This window comes from Gorilla gorilla, chromosome 7 (genome assembly GCF_029281585.2).
Source record: "Gorilla gorilla gorilla isolate KB3781 chromosome 7, NHGRI_mGorGor1-v2.1_pri, whole genome shotgun sequence".
Classification (NCBI taxonomy): domain Eukaryota; kingdom Metazoa; phylum Chordata; class Mammalia; order Primates; family Hominidae; genus Gorilla; species Gorilla gorilla.
In genome coordinates, this window is record NC_073231.2 from 23119625 (window position 1) to 23144409 (window position 24785).

Consider the following 24785-nt stretch of genomic DNA (forward strand, 5'->3'; position numbering starts at 1 on the left):
GCCAGGTTCAAACTCAAGAAGTCTAGATCCAGAACTCAGAGAATATTATCCACATGCAATAGCCTTTTCCAATCTAATTCTCAAGATATGCTAATATCCCCTTTATCATCGGTTTTCCGTAAAATTACACGTTTTGAAATTCAATACAAAGCTATTTGCATTTTTATCTTGTACCTCCTTCTAGGAAAATGCCTTCAAAAAAGTATTGCATTAACAGGATGAGCTCTGCGGTCAGGCAAACTTGCCTTATACTCCCGGCTCTGCTGTGTGAGTGATTATGACTGGGAGAAGATTACTTCAGATCCCTCACCTGGAAAATGGGGATAACGGTACCAACTTATCAGGTGACTGTGATGATTAGCATAGTGCCTTACCACACAGTAAGTATTCTAGGAGGTTAATTATTACTGTAATTAGCACTAGTAATAGTTCTATTTGTCCTAAATTTACCTGTTTCAAATTGAAAAATGTTGCTTGTAGTTCCAGAATACTAAATTTGATAACTAGATTAGGCCAATACTAAAAAGTATTAAAAATAAACAAGAGCTACAATAACCTCCAAAGTAAAGACTGCAGTATCTGAAAATCCTTGTGGAAATGTTTCCTAATAATATATTTTGTTAGTGAAAAACAAGCACCAAGGGCTGGGCACAGTGGCTCACATCTGTAAACTCAGTGTTTTGCGGGGCTGAGGCAGGAGGATAGCTTGAGGCCAGGAGTTTGAGACCAGCCTAGGCAGCATAGCCAGACCCTGTCTCTTAAAAAAAAAAAAGAAAAGAAAAAAAGTATTTTTTTAGTTAGTCAGGTGTGGTGGCATATGCCTGTAGTCCCAGCTAGTTGGGAGGCTGAGGCAGAAGGATCATTTGAGCCTGGAGGTCAAGGCTGCAGTAAGCTAGGATGGTGCCACTGCATGCCAGCTTGGATGACAGAGCAAGACTTTGTCTCAAAAAAAAAAAAAAAAAAAACCACCAAAAATACATTAGTCAATATATACAACAATGGTAACTATGGAAAACTCTTATGAAAATTGCTTAATTCTTGGAATTTCAAATATCATAAGATGAGAATTCTTCAAACCAAGAACATGACTTGAAATTACCAAGAATAGGCCACAAGAATTACATGAAATATTTGCGGATTCTACATCTTGGGAAGATTGTTTTGATGAATAATTAGGGCAAGCAGGTTTCACAGAGGGAAGAAGAAAGTAATGCAGGTGGAGAAAAATCACTTTGAAATCACAGCTCTTCAAATAGTTTACCTGGGAGAGGGATATGAGGAAATACTTACTAGTATCTGGAGTTTTCCCTTCAGGTCTGCCAAATAAAAATTCATATTTGGCCTTGGCAACACTCTGGGAATGTGCAGATGCACTATTCACCCAAACAAATGTCTCCGCCTGCAAAATGAGAACAAAACAAAGACATTTAAAATACATCATAAAAAAATACATCATAAAACAAATTATCCCACATGAGATTGGTAAAGCAATTATGACATATGTACTCAAAGCTATCTAACCATTCAAAATGAAACATGAAAAGTGTAACATGAAAAGAATCAGAATACAAACTATCACTGCATGATTATAGCTATATAAAAAATGTATACATATAAACATCTATAGGGAAGTCAGAGGAAAATAAAAAGGATGGCTTGATTGGGAGGCTGAATTACGGTCGGTTTTTTAAAAAATTAATGTTACTTTTCTGCAATTAGAAAACTATATTTTGGCTGGACGCGGTAGCTCACACCTGTAATCTCAACACTTTGGGAGGCCAAAGCAGGTGGATCACGATGTCAGGAGTTCGAGACCAGCCTGACCTACATGGTGAAACCCCATCTCTACTAAAAATGCAAAAATTAGCCGGGTGTGGTGGTTCCTGTAATCTCAGCTACTCTGGAGGCTGAGGCAAGAGAATCACTTGAACCAGGGAGGCAGAGGCTGCAGTGAGCCAAGATCATGCCACTGCACTCCAGCCTGGGTGACAGAGCTAGACTCCATCTCAAAAAAAAAAAAAAAAAAAAAGAAACAAAACTGTATTTTGTTTTTAAACACATCACTTTCCAAGTGATTATCATCACCCACAGTCCATAACAAGAATATTTCTTTGTGTGGCTTCTGTTAAAGTACACCAACAAAAAAACCAGTCTTTCCCCAAAATAGATCACATTTTTATATAATCAGGAACACCATTCAGCCGAACAGGGCATGGAACAGAACTGCCAGGCATCCCATTTATACTGATTGTCCTACATTTCAACATCTGTCCCAGGGTCCTGTGTAATTCCTAAATTCCCTTATTTGAAACAAGAACTACAAAGGTGATGGTGAAAGTGGTACATCCTAACTCTGAACTCCTAAGACCTCCTTCCTCGCTGTTTTAGGCAACTGTCAAAAATCAGGAGTGTCTCTGTTCTCCGGCTGAGGACTAATTAAAAACAAGTAGAAAGGAAAAAAATTTCAAGACACAAAGAAATTTGACCTAGCACAGTCAGGAAGGCCTTCTTTTGCCTCTTTACTCTGAACCTAAACATTAATCAGGATACAGATATCACCCGTACTGGTTTCTATCCACTGGTTATGAGACATCATCTTTTCTCATGTCTGAACAGTGACTGACCATTCACTTTGGGGGAGAGAAGCGTGAAGGGTTTTATCAGCAACCAAGTAACTATTTCAAAGAGGGAAATGTTAGTATTTCTATTCTATGCTTTGGAGTAGAAATGACTGACAATACTAGGAAGACCCAATCACACCTCCATCACCCCACTGGAGACAGGTTCAGGGGGCAGACCCCACTTTGTTCTTCAATACCAAGAGCAAAGAGCTAGCGTGCACAACATTCAGATAGCAATTTCTTAAAAGAGCTCCACAATCACTTAATGTTCATAACGCGTCAAATGTATCAGTCTGAAAAAGGTGCATACTCCTCTTGGTGTTACGTGTTTGATAATCACAGGTTGTTAATTATCCTTTTCCCCAACAGAGAGAAAATGTTAATTTTTTGAAGTGTTTCGGGAGCTTCAGGCTAGTAAAAGAGGAACTCGGCCAAGCGGCTGCCACGTAAGGTGCCCTAATTTGGGCAGGTGGTTAGGGAAAGCTCTCTGAGAAACTAATGCCTGCTGAGATGAGAAATATGACAGGCTGGGGAAGGTCAGCGACATATTGGCGGGAAGGCCATATGCATGGCCTTAAGGAATGGAAGGATGGATGAGGCTACTCAGATAACTAAGAGAAAGCCAAAGTGGCCACAGAAGAGCGGATGAGTGGGCAAGTTTAGAGACTTGCAGGATGAAGAGTGTAGCTCAAGGAAAGGACAGAGCATTTTGACGGGTTTGATGGGAAGCCACTGAAGCGTTTTATGGGATACAGTGATTCATTTGCATTTTAAAAGATTATTCATTTACACTTTTAAAAGATCATATGGGTGTTATATGGAAAATGAATTGGAGTGAGACAAGAAGCAGCAGAGATACCAGCTAGAAATCCAAACGACAACAGGGAAGTTTGGAGGAATAGGCAAAAGTGGATGAATTAAAATATATTTTGTAGGAAGAATTACACAGTTTTCTGATAAACTGGATTTAAAGAATGAGGGAAAGGGGCCAGGCACAGTGGCTCATGCCTTTAATCTTAGCACTCTGGGAGGCTGGGGTGGGCGCACCACTTGAGGTCAGGAGTTCGAGACCAGCCTGGCCAACATGGCAAAACCCCGTCTCTACTAAAAAATACAAAAATTGGCCAGGCGTGGAGCCATGCACCTGTGATCCCAGCTACTCAGGAAGCTAAGGCAGGAGAATCGCTTGAACCTGGGACGTGGAGGTTGTAGTGAGCCGCGATGGCGCCATTGCACTCCAGCCTAGGCAACAAAAGCGAAACTCCGTCTCAAACAAAAAAAAAAAAAAAAAAAAAGGGAAAGGGGAGATTAAGGATAATTAGAATAGATAATAACCACTTACTCCGTGCCAGGCACTGTTCTAATGTAATACATGGAATATCTCATTTAATGCTCAGAACAATCCTATGAGGTGGGGGCTACTGTCATCCCCATCTTATAGGTGGAAAAAAGAAGGCAATGAGAGGCTAAATAACTTTTCCAAAGATATATAGATCCTAGATTCACACCCGAGCAGTCCAAATCTAGAACTCGTGGCATTGCGGATGACTCCCAGGAATCTGGCTTGAACAACCAGGTGCATGTATTGAGAATGGGGAGACTAGAGAAGAAACAGTATCAAGAGCCTACATTTGGGCTTCCAAGTGATCCCCCAAGGACTCACTAAAACATCAGAAAAGAACATTTTAAAAAAGGAATCCATTACAGGGGTGCTAGAATATAAGAAAAGATGCCATCTATAAAGCAAAAGTTTCAAGAAATTCCAAGAAGATAAATTTTTGCTTAGAATCTCAACTTTAAGGCCAAGAACTGTTCTCTAAAGCAAGGTTCCCCTTGAGCAAGGATTCTTAACCTCAGGTCCGTGGGGAAGCAAGTGCCAATCAAGAGAATTCTGGAAGTTCATGAAGCTGGGGAGGGGGTGATTTACATATTTATTTGCATTTACCTTTAGATGAAATTTAGCATGTTTTCAAATACAAATGTAAGCAACAAACCAGAGTATTGGTAGCAATAACTATAACTTGTCATCAATAGAAATTCATCATTTTCATATCATCTAACAGTTACTACAGATATTTGGAAATATGTATAGTTGTCCCTAGTTTGAAATGATAATAGTTACTAGACTCACCATTAAATCTTGTTATCAATAAAGAAACATGACTTTTTTATTTTTTTAGAGATGGGATCTAGATATGTTGCTCTGACTGGACTCAAACTCTTGACCTCAAGCAGTCCTCCTGCCTAAGCCTCCTGAGAAGTTGGGATACATATATTATCATACCACAAATGTAATATTTTGGTAGCCAATCAAATTGGTTTCTTTTGCAACTCTATCTACATTATTGTATGCATTTAACATGCATTATTCTGACAAAAGATCTAGAATTTTATCAGACTATCAAGAGGAGCCTGCTCAAGACTACTGTTTCTCAAACTGCATCTTATGACCCATTAGTGGCTTGTAAAATCACTTTAGTGGATCATGACCACATTTTTATATCAATAAGTTTATACACACATATCTATTTAATAGAATAAAAGTAAAAATACCAGAGCAGAAAACACATTGTAAGATAAGCATTGTTTCATGGAACGTCTAAGTCACACGTGCATGTGAGTGTGTGTGCTGAGTCATGATTAAAAGTGTATTTCTCAAGGTTGCTCATGACCTAAACTGTTTGAAACATATTACCCTAGAGTGGTTCTCAAAATTTATCATGAATCAGCATCACCTACAGCACCAAGTAAAACACGTACTGCTGGGGTCCATCCCAGAGTTTCTGATTGCGTAGGTCTGAGGTGGGGCCTGAGAATCTGCATTTTCTAATAATTTTTCAGGTGATGCTGATGTTGCTGGTCCAGGAACCAGCTTTTTTGTGAACCACTGCTCTAGATCAGTGGTCTTCATACTCTGTTGTATATATGAATCACCTGGAATCTTGTTAAAACATAAACTGAGCAGGTTAAGGTGGGGCCTGGGACTCCGCATTCCTAAAAGTTCCCTGGTGACCCTGATCCACAGACCAGCTTTGAGGAGCAAGGCTTTGAAGGCGCTAAAGCTTCAGAGTGAAGCAGTGTTCAAAGTACGCTCAGACTATCACAAAAGTGAAACATTTTTTAGAAGGGACTGCTCAACCTAGAAGTAAAATTCACTAAAGGGCTCCGCTTAATAAAGTGCTCCATTAACATACTCCACCTTGCTAAACAGTATAAAATTCATTCTGCTTGCATTTGTGTGGAGGCTAAAGTAACTCTATCTTGGAAGCTAACATGCCATGTTGACTTCTGATTAACCCCAGTTCTGGGAATGCCTCTGAGATTTCCAATTTATCTACTGTTTCTTGAGTAATGGCACATACTTACAGTAAATCCTGCCCTTACATCAAATTCCTACCTATTCCCTCCGAAGCATGTGTGCCCCTTCCCTGTGGGATATAATCCCTGGGTCTGGGGTATAATGGCGTGGAGATCTACCCGTCTTGCAGTTGCCCAAAACCACGCTTCTGTCTGTCAGTTCCCCAATAAAACACCCTATAACAACAGTCTGGACCTGTCTGCCTTCTGCTTTGGTTTCTCAGCTCCACCTGCACTGGGGGGTTATTCTTACCAAACAAATTAGCTATTCTTGAAGCTGTGAGCCCCTATTGATACATCCTCTTCCCATGGCAAGGCTTATAAATCTTTACTGATCTCTCCAATAATTAATGCAGGTCTTTGAAAACTGTATTGTTAAAACAATCAGATTAATGAAAGACCCACATAATTCAGACTACTATTTCCTTTGACATTACTAACTGAATAAAATATATTCTTTTGTTTCATCACAGTTGTTTTTACGAACATAAATCTCCTTAAGAAGTATGGAACATGAAACATTAGCAGATGGACTGATGGTCAGGTGATCAGACTTAAATCTCCGCTCGATAGTACCACGCAGTCTCACACAAATGCTTCATGTTTGGGCTTCAGCTTCCCTATTGATAAAAAGTGTTACTCAAATTTATCTCTCAGGTCTCCTTGAATTCTGAAGCACAATGATTCTTCACACTTCTGAACCAGCTTCACAGACACTTCACTACAGAGCAGTAACATCTTTTCCTTGTGATAAAATTACAATGGCATGATCCCCAAAACACACCCTGTATTTAAAGATGCAAGCCCACCATTAAATGGATAGGACAAACAAAATCTCAACCTTACATTTGATAGGACTTTTCACATTTACAAAGAATTACATTCACGTTATCCAACTCGCAACATTACCGATTATAATTACCAATTTTAGACACAAGATAAGCACTACTGATGTAGAATGACTTTTTTTTTTTTTTTTTTTTTTTTTTTTTTTTGAGATGACAGCTTCTCACTCTGTCACCCAGGCTGGAGTGCAATGGTGCAATCTTGGCTCACTGCAACCTCCGCCTCCCAGGTTCAAGTGATTCTCCTGCCTCAGCCTCCAGAGTAGCTGGGATTACAAGCACGCATCACCATGCCTGGCTAATTTTTGTATTTTTAGTAGAGACAGGGTTTCACCACGTTGGCCAGGCTAGTCTCAAACTCCTGACCTCAGGTGATCCGCCTGCCTCGGCCTCCCAAAGTGCTGGGATTACAACAGGCGTGAGCTGCCATGCCCAGCCTAGAATGATTCTTTTAATTAACTGTTTAGCTGTAAAAAAATCAAAAAGACAAAGCAGAAAGCTACAGGCAAATTTTAGAAGTAAAAGTGGTTTTCAGTTGATTTGAGAAGGGAATGATGGGGCTAGAGGAGTGAGGAGGGAGAAAAAGGTTAAGAGTGGAGTTTGAGAAAGGTGGCACGCTCCTTCATTTCCTTAATTATTTCAACTTCAGTATGATTTTCAGAGAATCTGAAAGCCTCCAAGTCAGCCAGTGAGTATTATAAAAAAAATTAAACACTAAATTAAAGACTATAAAATAATATTTCATGACTCACTCAAAACTAACACTTAGGTTCCAACAGTCACACTCTGCACTTGATCCTACTCAATCCCATCTGCTCCCATTGCCCAGCAGAAGCCAGGCCCATGGAAGCAGGGCGCCACGCACAACTTAAGTGCAGACAGGGACAAGAAGCTCAAGGCTAATGCTGCAAAAGGCAACAGTTAGGCGTTACGGGCTGAATTGTGTCCCCCCAAGATTTATATGTTGAAGTCCTAACCCCCAGTACCTCAAATGTAACTGTATTTGGAGATAAGGTCTTTAAAGAGATAATTAGGTTAAAATGAAATCAGTAGAGTGTGTCCTAACTTAACATGACTAATGTCTTCATATGAAAAGATGACGACAGGCACACACAGAGAAAAGACCATGTGAAGACACAGGGAGAAGGTGGCCATCTGCAAGACAAAGAGAGAGGCCTCAGAAGAAAGCAACCCTTCCAACTTTGATCTCGAATTTCTACTCTCTAGAACTGTAAGAAAATTAACTTCTGCTGTTTCAGTGCCCTGTTTATGGTACTTTATTACAGCAGCCTAGTTAACCATTACTTTAGGAAAGGCTACAGATTGGAGGGCAAAAGGAAAATTCTCCAGGATGACAGGTAACAAGCCCCTGCTATTCCCTTTTAATAAGCAAAAGGGTCTGGATGAGAAGGTATATCCTTGCACCAGCCCACACAGGAGGAATGTGGGTTTGAAGACATGCAAAGTTGTAAAAGGAGGTGAATCATTCATTCTAGCCAAAAACAGCAATGTATAACACTCTAATCCAGTGGTTTTCCCAGCTGTGTACATGAGAATCCTAAGATTCAAAGAAGCTGCCTGGGTATAGAGACAGGGTGGCTGCAAAGATCAACAAAGGAGGCATGGTGAAAAAGACTCTTGTTCACTCAACCCCACACCACTTTTGCAACCACAGTAGTTCCATTTCTGTTTTAAAGATTCAAGTTCTATAACAGGTTTATGGGGAAGGGAGACGTCCAATGTAAACAGGAAAAAGAAAAAGTTTTAAAAAATCACTGTTGTTTATTTCTGGGTAAGATGGCAAAATAAATATATACATTTGCATTTGCCCCCATCCAAAGCTACTAAAAGCACAGTAAAGAGATTCTTCTTATAAAAGCACAAACCCACAGGAAATAGAATAAGAAAAATGACAACATTTTTGAAGCAAATGATCTAGTGATAACTGACACAGGAGACCACAGGAAAACGTGGAGAAGGAAAAGAACAATTCAATACACCCCACAAGACATCCAAACGACAAGGGAATGAGGGAGCCTGGTAAACTCTTGAAGTGAAGGAAAAGGGAGTGGCTTAGATAACAGAGGACTATTCACAAGGAATGGTTATCAAGCACTTAAGTCCTCAGATCCCTGCCTCCACTACACTGGGAGACAGCCCCTCCCCTACTCAGGTAAAACAATAGTTTTATTAACTAGAGAGATTTTTCAAAGAGCACTCTGGCCTAGGGGACACCACACACTACTGAAGTTAAAGATACCATAGTGGAAACTGGGATTTATATGCTGGATGTTAAGATGCTTAGATTTCTTCACTCACCAAGCTAATGAAATTATGGCACCCTATACTTTACCATGCAAGCAGGAGACAGGAAGAGTTTTCACTGAGGAATGCAGCTAGACCAAGAAGGAAAACCTACAAAATTAAGTCAGGATTCTACTAGTAAATAACTTAACCAGATCCTCCTACAGTGAAGCTTAGAGCTTCCACTTGGCTATTACCACCCCACTACTATATCACATTATACTTCTTAACTTTCATGACTATGATGGTTTTGAAAGTTTCAGGCCAGTTATTTTACAGAATGTTCTTCAACTTGGGCTTATCTTCATGTTTCACGAGGCTATTCTTCTCTTTGCACCCTATCAGTGGCACATGCTTTCACTTTGTCCAATTACAGATCACATTCACTTTGATCTGCCAGGTTTCACCACTGAGAAACCTTTTTAAGTTGACTTAAAAAGTTTAAGCCGGCCGGGCATGGTGGCTCACGCCTGCAATCCCAGCACTTTGGGAGGCCAAGGCGGGCAGATGACCTGAGGTCAGGAGTTTGAGACCAGCCTGGCCAACATGGTGAAACCCTCATCTCTACTAAAAATACAAAAATTAGCCAGGTGTTGTGGTGCATGCCTGCAATCCCAGCTATTTGGGAGGTTGAGCCAGGAGAATCACTTGAACCCAGGAGGTGGAGGCTGCAGTGAGCCAAGATTGAGCCACTGCACTCCAGCCTGGGCAACAGAGTGAGACTCCATCTCAAAATAAATAAATAAATAAATAAATAAATAAATAAATAAAGTTTAAGTCAGCTTAAACTTTTTCTCTTAGTAACGAATTATTACGCTGTGGAAAGGCACTTAGGAACTATGTAAATATCTTGTTTCACATCAAACTTTCAATTTATAATTTTATTTATTTTTATCAGAACAGGCTGAATTTATTGCTTTTTTATTTCAGTGCTCAAATTGCCCAGTTGGGACCGACAGAAGCCTCTTCAAGTTGGCTTCTGTGTCTTTTGACATGTCCCCATTATTCTCTGAGGATTTATTTACTTTCTCACGCCACAGAATGTTCCATGCTTCTCTTATATTTTCCATCTGCCATAGAATGAGCCATTTTATTTTAAAACAAAATTGGTTCCTTTCGATGAAAAATATTCTTTAGATCTAAGACCTCAACACTAGCTGTGCTTACTGTTATGGGAGAGTAGCTGCTTATAGGTCAGCTAGGGAATTTCAGACAGACACACACACACATGCACATACATACACACACACATTCACACTCACTGTGGTAAACTAAATAAAGGCCCTCCCCCACAAAATGTCTACATTCTAATCCCTGGAACCTGTGAATGTCACCTTACATGGCATAGCCTTTGAAGATGTGATTAAATTAAATTTCTGGGCATGGGAGGGCTATCTTGGATTAGCCAAGTGAACCCTAAATGCCATCACATGTATCCTTATAAGAAGGAAGAAAAGAAAGATATGAGGCAGAAGAGAAGAAAGTCATGAGACAGAAGCATAGAAAAGTAGAGCCAGAGATAAGATACTACAACACTGGCTTTGAAGATGGAGGAAGGGGCTGTGAGCCAAGGAATGCAAGAAATGTAGCTCTAGAGTCTAGAAATGGCAAAGAAACAGATTATCCCTCTGGCAGCTTGATTTTAGCCCCTAAAACTCCTTTCCGACTTCTAGTCTCCAAAACTTGAAGAGAATAAATCTGTTGCTTTAAGCCACCAAGTTTGTGATACTTTTCTTCCAGCAGCTATAGGAAACCAATACAGATAAACAGAAATATACACAAATACACACTTTATATCTACATTATCTCTATATCTACCTTATCTAATAAAAAACCATAAGTCAGCTGGGCGTGGTGGCTCAACACCTGTAATCCCAGCACTTTGGGAGGCCCAGGTGGGCGGATTACTTGAGGTTAGGAGTTTGAGACCAGCCTGGTCAACATGGTGAAACCCCATCTCTACAAAAACACAAAAATTAGCCAGGTGCAGTGGTGCACACTTGTAATCCCAGCTGCTCAGGAGGCTGAGACAGGAGAATCGCTTGAACCTGGGAAGTGGAGGCTGCAGTGAGCTGAGATCGCGCCATGCACTCCAGCCTGGGCAAAAGAGCAAGACTCCATCTCCAAAAAAAATAAATAAATAAGTTCACATTCATATTTTTCCATAAATGTATTTCTGCTGCTTTCAAGTACAAATGAGTCATTAATGAGATAATCACAAGACTAACATGTAACTTGTTACTCCACCTGTACTGTTCCTTGTTAGCACAGATCATCCAAATACACTTTGCTCTCCCTCTATAATTAAGACTTTCCACTATAATTAAAAGTTTTTTATTGCTGAAAAACAAAGAAAACTATCCATTCCCTCAGTTTATCTGGCAATAAAGAGGAAGATTCAAGTCCTAGCATGTGTAGCATTTTTTTCCTTTAAAAATATATTTGAGGCCAGGTGCGGTGGCTCATGCTGTAATCTCAATGATTTGGGAGGTCAAACTGAGAGGATTGCCTGAGGCCAGGAGTTCGAGACTAGCCTGTGCAATACAGCCAGACCCCTGTCCAAAAAAATAAAAAATAAAAAAATCAGCCAGGCAGAGTGTCATGCACCCATAGTCCCCACTACTCAGGAGCGTGAGGGAGGAGAATCACTTGAGTCCAGGAGGTTGAGGCTGTAGTGAGCTATGATTGTGCCACTGCACTCCAGCCTGGGCACGGAACAACACCTTGTTTCAACAAATAATAACATTAAATAATAAAATAAATAAAATTTTCCAGGCACGGTGGCTCACGCCTGTAATCCTAGCATTTTGGGAGGCCGAGGTGGGTGGATCACCTGAGGTCAGGAGTTCGAGACGAGCCTGACCAATATGGTGAAACCCCGTCTCTACTAAAAAAAAAAATACAAAAGTTAGCTAGGCGCTGGGGGGAGTGGCGGTAATCCCAGATACTTGGGAGGTTGGGACAGGAGAATTGCTTGAACCTGGGAGACGAAGGTTGCAGTGAGCCGAGATTGTGCCACTGCACTCCAGCCTGTGCAAAAGAGCAAGACTCCATCTCAAAAAATAAAAATAAATAAAATAAAATAAATAAAATATATTACAAAATTAAATTAAATAATAAAATATAAATATATATTTGACATACACGTGCACATAAACAAAAGGGGAAGATGCTCGTGCTTGGGCCAAAGGGGATGGCCCATGTATTCCCTACAACCAGTCCCTCATCCCCTCACAGACTAACTGGATAGATATTCCAAAAGTCAGTAACAACATCAAGTAAAAAAGTAAAACTGGGACAGAATGCCTCTCTAGAGTACAGAGCTTCAGGGACAAAACAGCCAGGAAACAAACCGGGTAGCTGAAAGGCCCCATCTTTAATTTGTGAAGGTTAGAAACAGCATGGAAACCAAAGGGCAAAGCAGGAAATGGACCACCAGCCTAGGGGGAAGACATCGGCAAAAAGCAAGCCTCAGTCCTCACCCAGTTATCATGCAGCCCCGCTGCCAGCTTGTTTTTAATTGTGTGAGCACAAGACCAGTAACTGAATTCATGGCCTTTTTAAAAGCCCCTGGAGGTCCATTCTCATTTTCCCACCAGCTGCTCTCTTCACTCTGTCCACTTCCAGTGTGAAAGACACTCCCCTGGGACAAGGGGAAGCCAGGGTTCTGCTGCTCCTCCAGGCAAGGGGTCAGGGAGCAGCGGCCATATGGGGTGGCGGGGGGCCCAAAGCAGAGCCGCAGTGGCACGAGCTGGCTTCCATCGACACACATGTGAAGGCAGAGGAAAGGACAAGAAAGCATGCCTTTAACAGGCTCCAACGAATCTTCCTTTGGTAACCTTCATGTTGGACCCATTTTTGTTGTCTTTTAACCAGATGGGAAGATTCTATCCCCCTTCTAGGAACCGTGCCTGGCCTGGGCAAGGTTCTGAATTCATAATACCCGAGGGCTTCTTACCAATGGTGGTAGCTGCTTTATTTTTTTTGAAGTGTGATGTAGAAAGCTGGGAGCTAGAAAGCTAGGACGGTACACATTCATTTGTAATAAAGCCTCCCATAAAACTAAAGTAGGATAGAGGGATCAAGTCTTCTTCACAACTCCTTCAGTAAGACAGCAGTAACTAAAGAGCCGGAGACCTTCAATGAAAGAATTTGAAGAAAATTAACAACCGACTATTATGAGTTCACAGCATATCCTCCGCCTTTCCCACCATCTCATAATCAGTAATGACAGACTGAGAAGATGGGCGGTCTTGGACAGCAAACAATAAACCTAGTGATTCAAGACTTCATCTCGCCTTTTCCCCTACCTATTCCTGACCTTTTTTTGCCTTCCTCAGGTTCTGGACCTGTGTGCTTCTGATAATGTTTAAAATTCACAAATGAAGCAGACAGTATAAATATTTGCATTTAAAAAATAAAAACATTGTTAAACCTTTGAACACATCTTACTTGCTACAGACTCTGGATTCTTAACAGGAGGATGGAGCTCTCCACGTTGGGAGAGCACTTGGGATTTAAGTCAGGTCACCTGAGGAAAAGCTGAAAACTACACAAAACTTTAAAAGTCAGCCCAGCATAATCAGGATCCCTATGAGGAAATCAACCAGACTGAATAAATAACATTCATAAATGCTCCTCTACTTCTTTCTCAAAAAAATGGAGGTGGGTCGGGTACTGAGAACAATCAAAACAAGTACTATGCAAAGCGGAGACTACAGGCTCACACGAAGTGTCCAATAAATATTTTTCCTGAATCCTTATAAACTCGGAAACCTCAAAAAAGCCTTGAAACCTTGGAAAAGGTTAGGAAGAAGTCCTACAAAGAAACTGCATAAGCATCAGCCTTAGTCACCTAAATCTGCTTTGCAAATATCATGGTGTCTTTGGTCATTTCAGAAGTTCCACTAACTTCTGAAACAAAGTGAAATCCACTCTATATTTTTAAAAAACATAATTTGTCACTTTGACAAAGAGAAAAACAGGTGCTAAATGTGATTTTAAGGTGGGAATCATGAGAAGTAAGTGTCTTCTCACCTTAGTTTGCTATATCTCTAGTTCCCTTAACTTAAAAGTGACATCTTGGTGGCAACTGTGTATTTAAGTGAAACATGTAATACCTAGAACTGCACCTTACAAATAAGACAGGCAAAAGATTGCTGTTGATTAAGATAAGAATATAGTTATACATGGTGAAACCCCATCTCTACTAAAAACAAAAAAAATTAGCCAGGCGTGGTGGCGGGCCCCTGCAGTCCCAGCTACTCGGGAGGCTGAGGCAGGAGAATGGCGTGAACCCGGGAGACGGAGCTTGCAGTGAGCCGAGATTGTGCCACTGCACTCCAGCCTGGGCTACCGATCGAGACTCTGTCTCAAAAAAAAAAAAAAAAAAAAAAAAATATATATATATATATATAGATATATTTATAGTTTTCTTCTCTTCCAAGGAGTTAAACCAGTGATCAAACAAATTAAACCAATGTTATTTTCTACTTACACAGTATTAATCATTTACCCAACCTACACACATGCAGAAAAAAAATAATCTCCTAGGCAAATATAAACATTCTGAAACTCATGAAATCCATGTTGTGATTTACACTAAAATAACACATGAAATATTTAAAATAATATAATCATTGCATTAATTTCTGTAAGAAATACATGTCCCACCTAAATTTCATTAAAGCTAAATATCTCCAAGCAAATGATCATGAGTTTCATATCACCAAGAAAATCAGAAGTCAGGTCACTCAGTGGAAAGCTTTTGGTTCTGTGTATAGGACATAAATCGTGACCAGATCATACCAAGTTTTTCATCCCTGTCTGTTAACTAATGAATATTATGAAGAACTGTCCATAAACTGAGCTCAGAGCATCTACAAAACACATGTCTGTAAGGACAAGGTAAAGAGGGGCACCAAAGAGAGCATAAGGTCCTGAAAATATAAATTTAGCAAAAAATTGCACATCAGTTCTCAGACGAATAACACTATCTCTCGTCTTGATAAATTTTTTTCATCATATTTTAAATTTTAATTTAAAATGATATAGAAAAGTAAAATACATTATATGGGTGCTTAATACTCCTGTCAATTACCAGTAAAGTCATTCTTCAAAATGTCCTGACAAGACAAGATGCATCAACTGCCTGACTTTCCACTGCGAAATTCTTACATCCCAGCTTCAGGGATATTCTGAGGGCAGTCAATAGGTGCCCTATAGCACCTACTTAAACTATAGCATTGTCACGATACTCATACTACCTGCAATATGAAAAAGTTCCCATTATACCTTTTTAACTTTTATAAAGAAACAAACTATTTATTTGTAATGAATATTCAAAGACACAAACTATTCATTGAAAGCCAAAAGGAATAAACTTCTCAGAAAGGAATTGTTTACAGAAGCATATTAAAAGTGGTTATTTTGTTAGTTTTTCTGAGGAACTCTGTTACTTTTCCATTTAACACATCCATCACCTCAAATACTTTTTGTATTTTGTGGTAGCAACATTTGAAATTTACTCTCAGTGATTTTGAAATGTATAATACACCATTATTAAAATTATATTCAAGGTGCTCTGCAATAGAGCTCAAAAAAGAAACAAACAAACAAAAAGAAACAACGTATTCCTCTTGTCCAACTGAGGCTTTGCACCCTCTGGCCATCATCGCCCGATTTCCCCCACCCCAGCCTCTGGTAACCACTATTCCGCTTTCTGTTTCTATCAGTTCAACTATTTTAGAGCCCACATACAAGTGAGAACATGCAGTATTTGCCCTTTTATGCCCAGCTTATTTCCTTTTCACTTCATAACATCACTTTGTACCCCATAAATATATACAACTATAACTTATCAATTTATAATTCATATATTTAAATATACATAATATAAAATTCCAGGACCCATTTGGTCAATGACCTCTTGGGGAACATCAGGTTGTTCCCTGGTGCCTTGACAAGAGTTTATCAGCCTCACCCACACAGGTAAGTGATCCAAGAACTGTCCTGTGTCGTGCACTTGAGAAAGCCAACACAGGAGACACAGTATTTCTGTTGCTCTAGGGCCGAGCTGCAATGGGTTACCTGGGGTGCTTGCGGATAAACTGCTGATTGCTAGATTGAATCCGATTCTTAGGAATGGAGCTGCAGAACCTGCATTTTGACTTGACTCCTCCATGTGATTCTTAGGCATGCTGATGTTTGAGGAATATTTATTCTGGAACTATCTGAGTAAACAACAGAGCCCTCAAAAAGAAAAGGGCATGGTGGCTCATACCTACGATCCCAGCATTTTGGGAGGCCGTGGTGGGAAGGCTGCTTGAGCCCAGGAGTTCAAGAGCAGTCTGGGCAACACAGTGAGACACCATCTCCACAAAAAATTTAAAAAATAGCCAGGTGTGGTGGCACATGCCTGTAACCTGTAGTCCCTGCTACTCAGGGGGCTGAGCAGGGAGAATCGCTTGAGTCCAGGAATTAAAGGCTACAGTGAGGTATGATCACACCACCGCACTTCAGCCTGGGTGACAGAGCAAGACCCTGTCTCAAGAAAACAAAAAACAAACCAAAAAGGACCACGGAACAGCAGGGCAGTGGAAAGCAAGGAACAAAACCCAAATCCTCTAGGGCCACAGCCACCATTCCTACAACACAAACCACAACCACAGAGTACCCGGAAAAATGCACTGACAAGTTAGGATTTCTGGCTTCTTGAGGGTATTTTACAACTGATGTTAACATTGTTAGTTGCTTTTATCAATGACTTCAAATTTGTGCAATTAGTGAAAATAATGCCATTAGCCATGAAGTTGCTTTTGGACCCAAGCAATCAAGGAATATAATACTGGGAAATGGGCCAGGCACAGTGGCTCACACCTGTAATTCCAGCATTTTGGGAGGCCGAGGCAGGTGGATCACCTGATGTCAGGAGTTCGAGACCAACCTGCCCAACATGGTGAAACCCCTCCTCCACTAAAAATACAAAAAATTAGCTGGTGTGGTGGTGGGTGCCTGTAATCCTATGGCAGAAGAATCATTTGAACCTGGGAGGCGGAGGTTGCAGTGAGCCCAGATCACACCAGTGCACTCCAGCCTGGGCAACAAGAGCAAAACTCTGTCTCAAAAAAGAAAAACAAACAAACAAACAAACAAACAAACAAAAAACTGGGAAATGTTCCTTGCTACATAAGACTGGTTCAGTCTCACAAATATTGCATTTTCAACAGACAATGCATGAACTAAAGAATAATGGGTGGATGCCAGTTACCTTTGTTCTTAAATACAGAACACTGGAGAATAAATGATTCACCAAGAGGTGTCTTCAATTTCATAGTTTTAAAGACGTCTACATCCTACTCGTCCCCTACCCACATGCCTACTCCATGGTCACTGATCTCCAGAACTTCTGAAGATTATAGGCTTATTCTTTCTTCTTTACATCCATAATTGGAACATAAAAATAATGTGATAAACTGTTAACTTTAAGAATGCTTGTTTGAGCTTGCCAGAGACCTAAAAACGGACTTGTTTCTGGGGAAAAATAACAGAGCTCCAAATAATTAAATTTTAAGTAAACTTTTGGGATTCACGGGTGAAAGTCAGAGATCACCTATACATTTTATTGATACACATGATAGTAAAATCTGGTTCAACGCGGTTAACAGCTTACATCAATTTACAAAGACTACTGATGTGACTCTGATTACAAATCCCTAATTGTGCTGTGAGAGACTGATAACAAATCATCTTGTGAACAAGAACAAATGAATTAAATATACAAAGTATAGGATTGTTAGAGTAACAGTTCCATTATTTAGAGCACAATAATCCAGCAAACATATTTGGAATATAGAAAGCAGATTTTCAGAGTGGCCAAAGCATACATGTTTAAAAGTCCATGCAATTAAATACACTTTATTCAGGAGAGCCCTTCGAAGCTCTTACATATGGACAATTTGGAGAAATTTAGTTATTTTTCTAATTCTTGTAAGAATCCAAACAACTTATTGAGGAGACGGGGTGATGGCCAGCAGGTACTATATAAAATCGAGAATGACCACCACAAGTCTGACAGTAAAAACAAATGATAAAAGACAACATAAGCAAAGATAAAAGACATGTATCAACTGTGAGTAAACATCTGCAACATATATTTAAATATCTACTATATAACAAACTCCAACACATCAATAACCCAGCAGAAAAATAGGCAGAAGATAAAAACAGACCATTTAAGAAACAGAAATACAAATGGCGAATACACATTAAATGATCTTCAACCTTCCTAACGATCAGTGAAACACAGGTTAAAACAAAGTCACCAGTTTTTACCCACGATAGTGGCAACGACCAAAAAGACTGACAATCAATTTTGAAAGGCTGTGAGGAAACTGATAAACTCCTGGTTGGGGTATAAATTAATGGTGACCCGGCATGTTCATATATATCTGTCTCTCTCCATATGTGTGTGTATGTTGTGTGTGTGTGTGTATGTACACACATATGGTTTACAAACATTTGAACAGATACTCAAGGCAACACATATAAATATATCAATGGCAGCACTGTTTGTAATAGCAAAAGCTAGAAACAATCTGTCCATCAATATACAAATGACTAAATAGGCCGGGTGTGGTGGCTCATGCCTGTAATTCCAGCACTTTGGGAGGCCAAGGTGGGCGGATTACCTGAGGTCAGGAGTTCGAGACCAGCCTGGCCAACATGTTAAAACGCCATCTCTACTAAAATTACAAAAATTAGCTGGGCGTGGTGGCAGGCATCTGTAATCCCAGCTACTCAGGAGGCTGAGGCAGGAGAATTGCTTGAACCCACGAGGCAGAGGCTGCAGTGAGTTGAGATGGCACCACTGCACTCCAGCCTGGGTGACAGCAAGACTCCATCTCAAAAAAAAAAAAAAAGAAAAGAAAAGAAATGGCTAAATAAACGATAGGATGGAATACAATGGAGCAATTTTTTAACATGAGGTAAACTCGCATATACTGACATGGATGTATGCCAACATATATAAAAAAACAAACTGAAAAAAATATGTGTAGTATGACACTTAAGACACACATATATACATATATATGTATACACTCCTCACACACATACATAGTACAAGTACAAACTGCACGGTTGATACTCAAGATATCAAACAAACAGTGACACAGGGCTCTGAGCAATTTCAGCAGATGCTTGCTCAATGAGAATGGATACCAGCTGTATTGGTACAACAGGCCATTTAATGTATACACTTGCTCCTCAACTTATGATGTGGCTACATCCCCATCATAAGTTGAAAAATATCTTAAGTCGAACCATCTTAAGGACCATCTGTATTAGCCATAAATATTAACACAGCACATAAACATACATAGAAAAAAATCTGGAAAAAATAAAAAACCAAAAGATACCTGTGGCACAGTGGATATGAGGGGCCCAAGATTTGGGGAGGGGTTCAATGCTGAATTTGACCTCATCAGTAATGCTTTAAATTTCTATGAGAATGTACTCATGAATTAATTATGTAACTAAAATTTAATTTTTATAAGAAAAAAACAAAGAGTAGTATGGAGAAAGTATATCAGTTGAGGTACTCATTCATTTTACTTGTCAAGTGTTATGTAGTTCTTGAATCAAATCTGGCTAAAATTTTCTCATAAAGATGACCAATGTTTAGTTCCCTAATCCAGAAGCAATCAACCATCCATCCATCCATCCATCCATCCATCCATCCATCCATCACAAAAAAGGGTTCTGGTCGGAGAAGAATACCAAGGGACACTGTCTATCATATTCCAATTTCAGTGGTGGAGGGGATGCACAAAGTAACATCCTGATGTAGTATTTGTCTAGCTTCAAGTCCAGTGTTTCCTAAACTTGGGTATATCTGAGAATTCCTTGAAACCTCACCCCAAATATTCTGTTTTCGCAGGCCTGCAGTGGGGGCTCAAGATTCTGTATCCCTGCCAAACCCCACAGGATTCTGATACAGATGGTTCAAGGACCACACACTGAGAAACACCGCTCTAATCCAAGGGAATTACAACATTAATCTTTCCACCCTCATCCCAAGTTCAATGAACTGCATCAACTTTGTAAGTGACGTCACGTTAGGATGGACAGACGCCAAAAAAATAGATAACATCAAGGTGCAGGCAGACAACGAGGGAGTCAAATAAGCAGAGTACAGAATGTGCTAGTCAGCTTTCACTAGATTAGTTGTGGCAGTAGCAAATCACCTTCAAATGTTAGTGGCTTAAAGTGAAGGTTTACTTCTTGCTCAGATGTTGTGGCTGCTTGAGGGCCAACTGTGGCTCTGCTCCAGGTGTGGGTAGGCTGAAGAAGATGCTCCCGGCATCTCCTTCATTCTGGAATCTATCTGAAGGGGCAGCACCACACTAGATAGCTGATATACATGATGTCTCGTTTGTGTTTTTAGAGACAGGGTCTCACTCTGTAACCCAGGCTGGAATGCAGTGGCACGATCATAGCTCACTGCAGCCTTGAACTCCAGGACTCAAGGGATCCTCCCTCCTCAGCCTCCGGAGTAGTTGGGACTATAGGCACACCACAGGGCCTGTCTTTGTCTATTTTAATAATATAATTTTTAATGTTGATATATTTTCATTTCGGTTACATATATATTACTTTCTTGACTATATAAAAGTTTATGCATAACAATTACTCATTTATCAATTTTTTACTATTATAGTGTTGCAACAATCAACCTCCTACACATTTCTTTACATTCTTTTCTGATTATTCGTTTATGAAAATCTCCTAGAGGAGATAACATTGAGATCAAAGGAAATGCATATTCAATACTTTTGATACACGTTGCTGAGCTGTCCTCCAGAGAGGCTGTCCCAGGAGTGGACAGGGACTGTGTTTTCAGTCATGTCTGAATCTCAAGCCAAATCATCGTTCTTAGCATATTTTATTTATTTATTTATTTATTTATTTATTTATTTATTTATTTATTTATTTAATTTTTAAGACGGAGTCTCGTTCTGTTGCCCAGGCTGGAGTGTAGTGGTGCGATCTTGGCTCACTTCAACCTCCGCCTCCCGGGTTCAAGTGATTCTCCAGCCTCAGCATCCCAAGTTGCTAGGACTACAGGCACATGACACTGCCTCGGCTAATTTTTGTATTTTCAGTAGACAACGAGTTTCACCATGTTGGCCAGGCTAGTCTCGAACCCCTGACCTCAGGTGATCCACCTGCCTCAGCCTCCCAAAGTGCTGGGATTACAGGAGTGAGCCACCATGCCCGGCCTATATTTTAGACCCCTAATCAACTGAATGAATGGAAGGAAGAAGGAAGCTGAAAGAAAAAGACTTTTCTGAGGAAGCTATATGATTTAAGGAAAGGCAGATCGCTGGAGAAGTGCAAAACATGCTTAGAAAATGAGAGCTAGGCCCGTTCAGCACATTGTATCACATGAACGAAGGCTGAGAAGAATGAAGTATAAGAGATCAGGGCTTCTCAAACTGGGGTGGGCATGCACAACACTGGGATCCTGCTAAAACTCTGGTTCTGATCCAGCAGGTCTGAGGTGGGGCCTGACAGTCTGCATTTCTAACAAGATCCTAGGTGATGGTGATGCTGCTGGTCCATGAACTTCACTGCAAATCGTAAGAAAGTAGATGATTACACTGGAGAGGCAGATTCTCTCTAAAAAGTTTCCAATGTCAGGCTCAAGAGTTTAGAGTATATTTATTTGGTAGTCAATTTAAGGAAAGGGGTGTGATGAAGGTTTCTGAGCAAGGGAGACCTAATCACCTTAAAAGAATCAGATTAATAAAAATCTTTATATTCATTACCAACCGAGTCTTGCTTAGAGGACCACTTATTTTGTTTTGTTTTTGTCACTTTAATATTTTCTCAGTTGTGGTTAATATAGCACACAAACTTGAGGCTATTTTAGCAAAGTTTCAGTGCTTTACATATATCCCTCTCTAGCTTAAAAATGATTGTTAATAACAGAAGGGACAATTAACAAAGGATCCATGATTTGGCTTTTCCTGGCCTCCCTACCCCTAATCTCCTCTGACCTAATCAGCTGAGGCCACACCCCAAGGCTCCTGGGTGTTGCTTTCTCACTGTTTCTGGTGACAACCAGGACTCCAGTTGGGGATCCTGTTTATAAAAATAACATAGGGATAACCAAGAGTTACATGCCCCCATCACTTCTCCTCTCCCAAGATGAAATCTTAACTACTTATTCAGTAAGCAGTGACTGCCAATTCTTGGGGCATCTGTCACCTCAACACACCTGGATTTAAGAGTAAACAATCGGCTGGGCATGGTGGCTTTCACCTGTAATTCCAACGCTCTGGGAGGCCAAGGTGGGCGGATCACAAGGTCAAAGAGATTGAGACCATCCTGGCCAACACAGTGAAACCCCATCTCTACCAAAAATACAAAAATTAGCTGGGCATGGTGGCGCGCGCCTGTAGTCCCAGCTACTCGGGAGGCTGAGGCAGGAGAATCACTTGAACCAGGGAGGTGGAGGTTATGGTGAGCGGAGATCACGTCACTGCACTCCAGCCTGGTAACAGAACAAGACTCCGTCTCAAAAAAAAAAGAAAGAGTAAACAACCACACAGGAAACAGCAGTGACTGTACAATGTGAGCAATGACTTCAACTCAGGCAAACAGTGAAAGATAAGAACACCCTAGAGAGAATCCACGGGCCCAACAGCTAATTCCACATCTTCTCATCCGTCTCTGTTCCCTCCAGTCATTATTAGCATTGGAATGCTGACAGAAGATGGCCAGCATTTGCTACAATTCTTTCACCTATTCCATCACAGCCTAGACAGGGAGGGCTGTAAAAAAAAAGACTCAGGAATAAGGTAGGCAGAACGGCCTCAATACCTTATGTCTGGGCATTTTGCCAACATCCTCTCAGATCCTGCTCATCTAGAACACAGCAGTTTCCGAGGTTCTTATGAGGCTCTCTAGCAGGAAGCCACTGCTTGCCAAAGCTCATGAGATCACCAAGTTAATAATGAATGCACTTGTGGGTGGGGTGAAGTGTGGTGCAGCTACCATGACTGAGACTTCAAATGACCTGGGCTGTGGGAAATGAGTCTTGGCCAGAACACTTCAGATATTTGCCACAGCACGCTCATACACTGTTAGAGTGTAAGGAGGTATAACCTTTTTTGAAGATAATTAAGCTATCGCTACCACAATTTGAAACGCATATGCCCTTTTATCCAGCAACTCAACTCTTAATAATTTATTCCACAGACACATACCAAAGAGGAAGGTACAATGATGTTCATTTCAGCAAAATATGAGAACTTAAATGTCATCAAGGACCTGGCTAATATACAAAAATATAATAAAATATAAGGTAGATATTAAAAAAGAATGAGAAAAACCTTGTGTGCTACACTGAAACTACCTCCAAGATATACTGTTACATATATAATAATGTATGCATATAATGTATCATCTACATAATTATGTATGCACACAAACACACAGGCTATCCTCTGGTAACAGAGATTGTCTTAGGGGAACTGGGTTTCTGAGGTTAGAGAAAGGCCTTTGTTTTATAGCTCCTGCCCTTTTGTTTTATTTATTTATCATACACATGTATTACTATTTCCCTTTTTTGTTTACTTTCTTTTGGGGAATATCTATTTATTTACTTTTGGGTTCCCAGGGCATAGATTCTTTCTGAGCACTCAAGGAATTACAGAAAATATTTATAATGAAAAATGCAGGTCAAGCTAGCAAGATTAAATGCAAAAATCTTAAACAAGATATTAGCAAAGTTAATTCAACATCAAAAAGATAATCTATCATGACCAACTTGGCTTTATCCTAAGAATGCCAAGCTGTTTTAATTTTAGAACTCAATCAATATAATTTACCACACTGATAGATGAAAAAGAAAAACCCATATGGTTAGCAGAATACATGCAGAAAATTATATGCAATAAATGTGAATGTCAATTCATTATTTTAAAAATAACCTTAGCAAACTAGGTATACAAAGAACTTCTAAAAATCTGCTTAAAGCACTATTTTAAAAAATCCAGAATAAACATCATACTTAATGGTGAAATTTTGTTCCAATAAGTCCTATACACAAACAGGATACAGAGGAGTTAAGTGGTGTTTTTTTTTTTCTTTTTCTTTTGAGACGGAGTCTTGTTCTGTTGCCCAGGGTGGAGTGCAATGGTGTGATCTTGGCTCACTGCAACCGGCACCTCTTGGGTTCAAGTGATTCTTCTGCCTCAGCCTCCCAAGTATCTGGGACTACAGGCACACATCATCACGCTCAGCTAATTTTTGTATTTTTAGTAGAGACGGCATTTCACCATGTTGGCCAGGCTGGTCTCAAACTCCTGACCTCAAGTGACCCGCCCGACTCGGCCTCCCAAAGTGCTGGGATTACGGGCGTGAGCCACCACGTCCAGCTTAAGTGGAGGTTCTTAATCCCTTTCTGAAAGACGATCCCTTTAATATATCTTACATATCATTTCAGGGTGTTTCATATCCATCTCCCTTCCGAACATCCAAAGCCAGAAGATCCATGAATTCCAGCTGAAAAAGCCCTGGGGAATCCATTCTCCAGCACTACTGGATTCATACTACCAAAATAACCCGCTGTACACTTTACAGCATTTTA

General features: G+C 40.2%; 1 protein-coding gene across 6 annotated transcripts in view; it reads right to left on the reverse strand.

Moving 5' to 3' along the window:
* PSD3 (pleckstrin and Sec7 domain containing 3) overlaps positions 1 to 24785 on the reverse strand; it is a 547860-nt gene that overhangs the window by 393916 nt on the left and 129159 nt on the right. For all 6 annotated transcript variants that reach the window (XM_055349507.2, XM_055349521.2, XM_031013674.3 and 3 more), the window contains one exon: positions 1291 to 1399. In XM_055349507.2, the coding sequence (XP_055205482.2) occupies positions 1291 to 1399 (109 nt within the window). The remainder of the gene's footprint in view (positions 1 to 1290; positions 1400 to 24785) is intronic.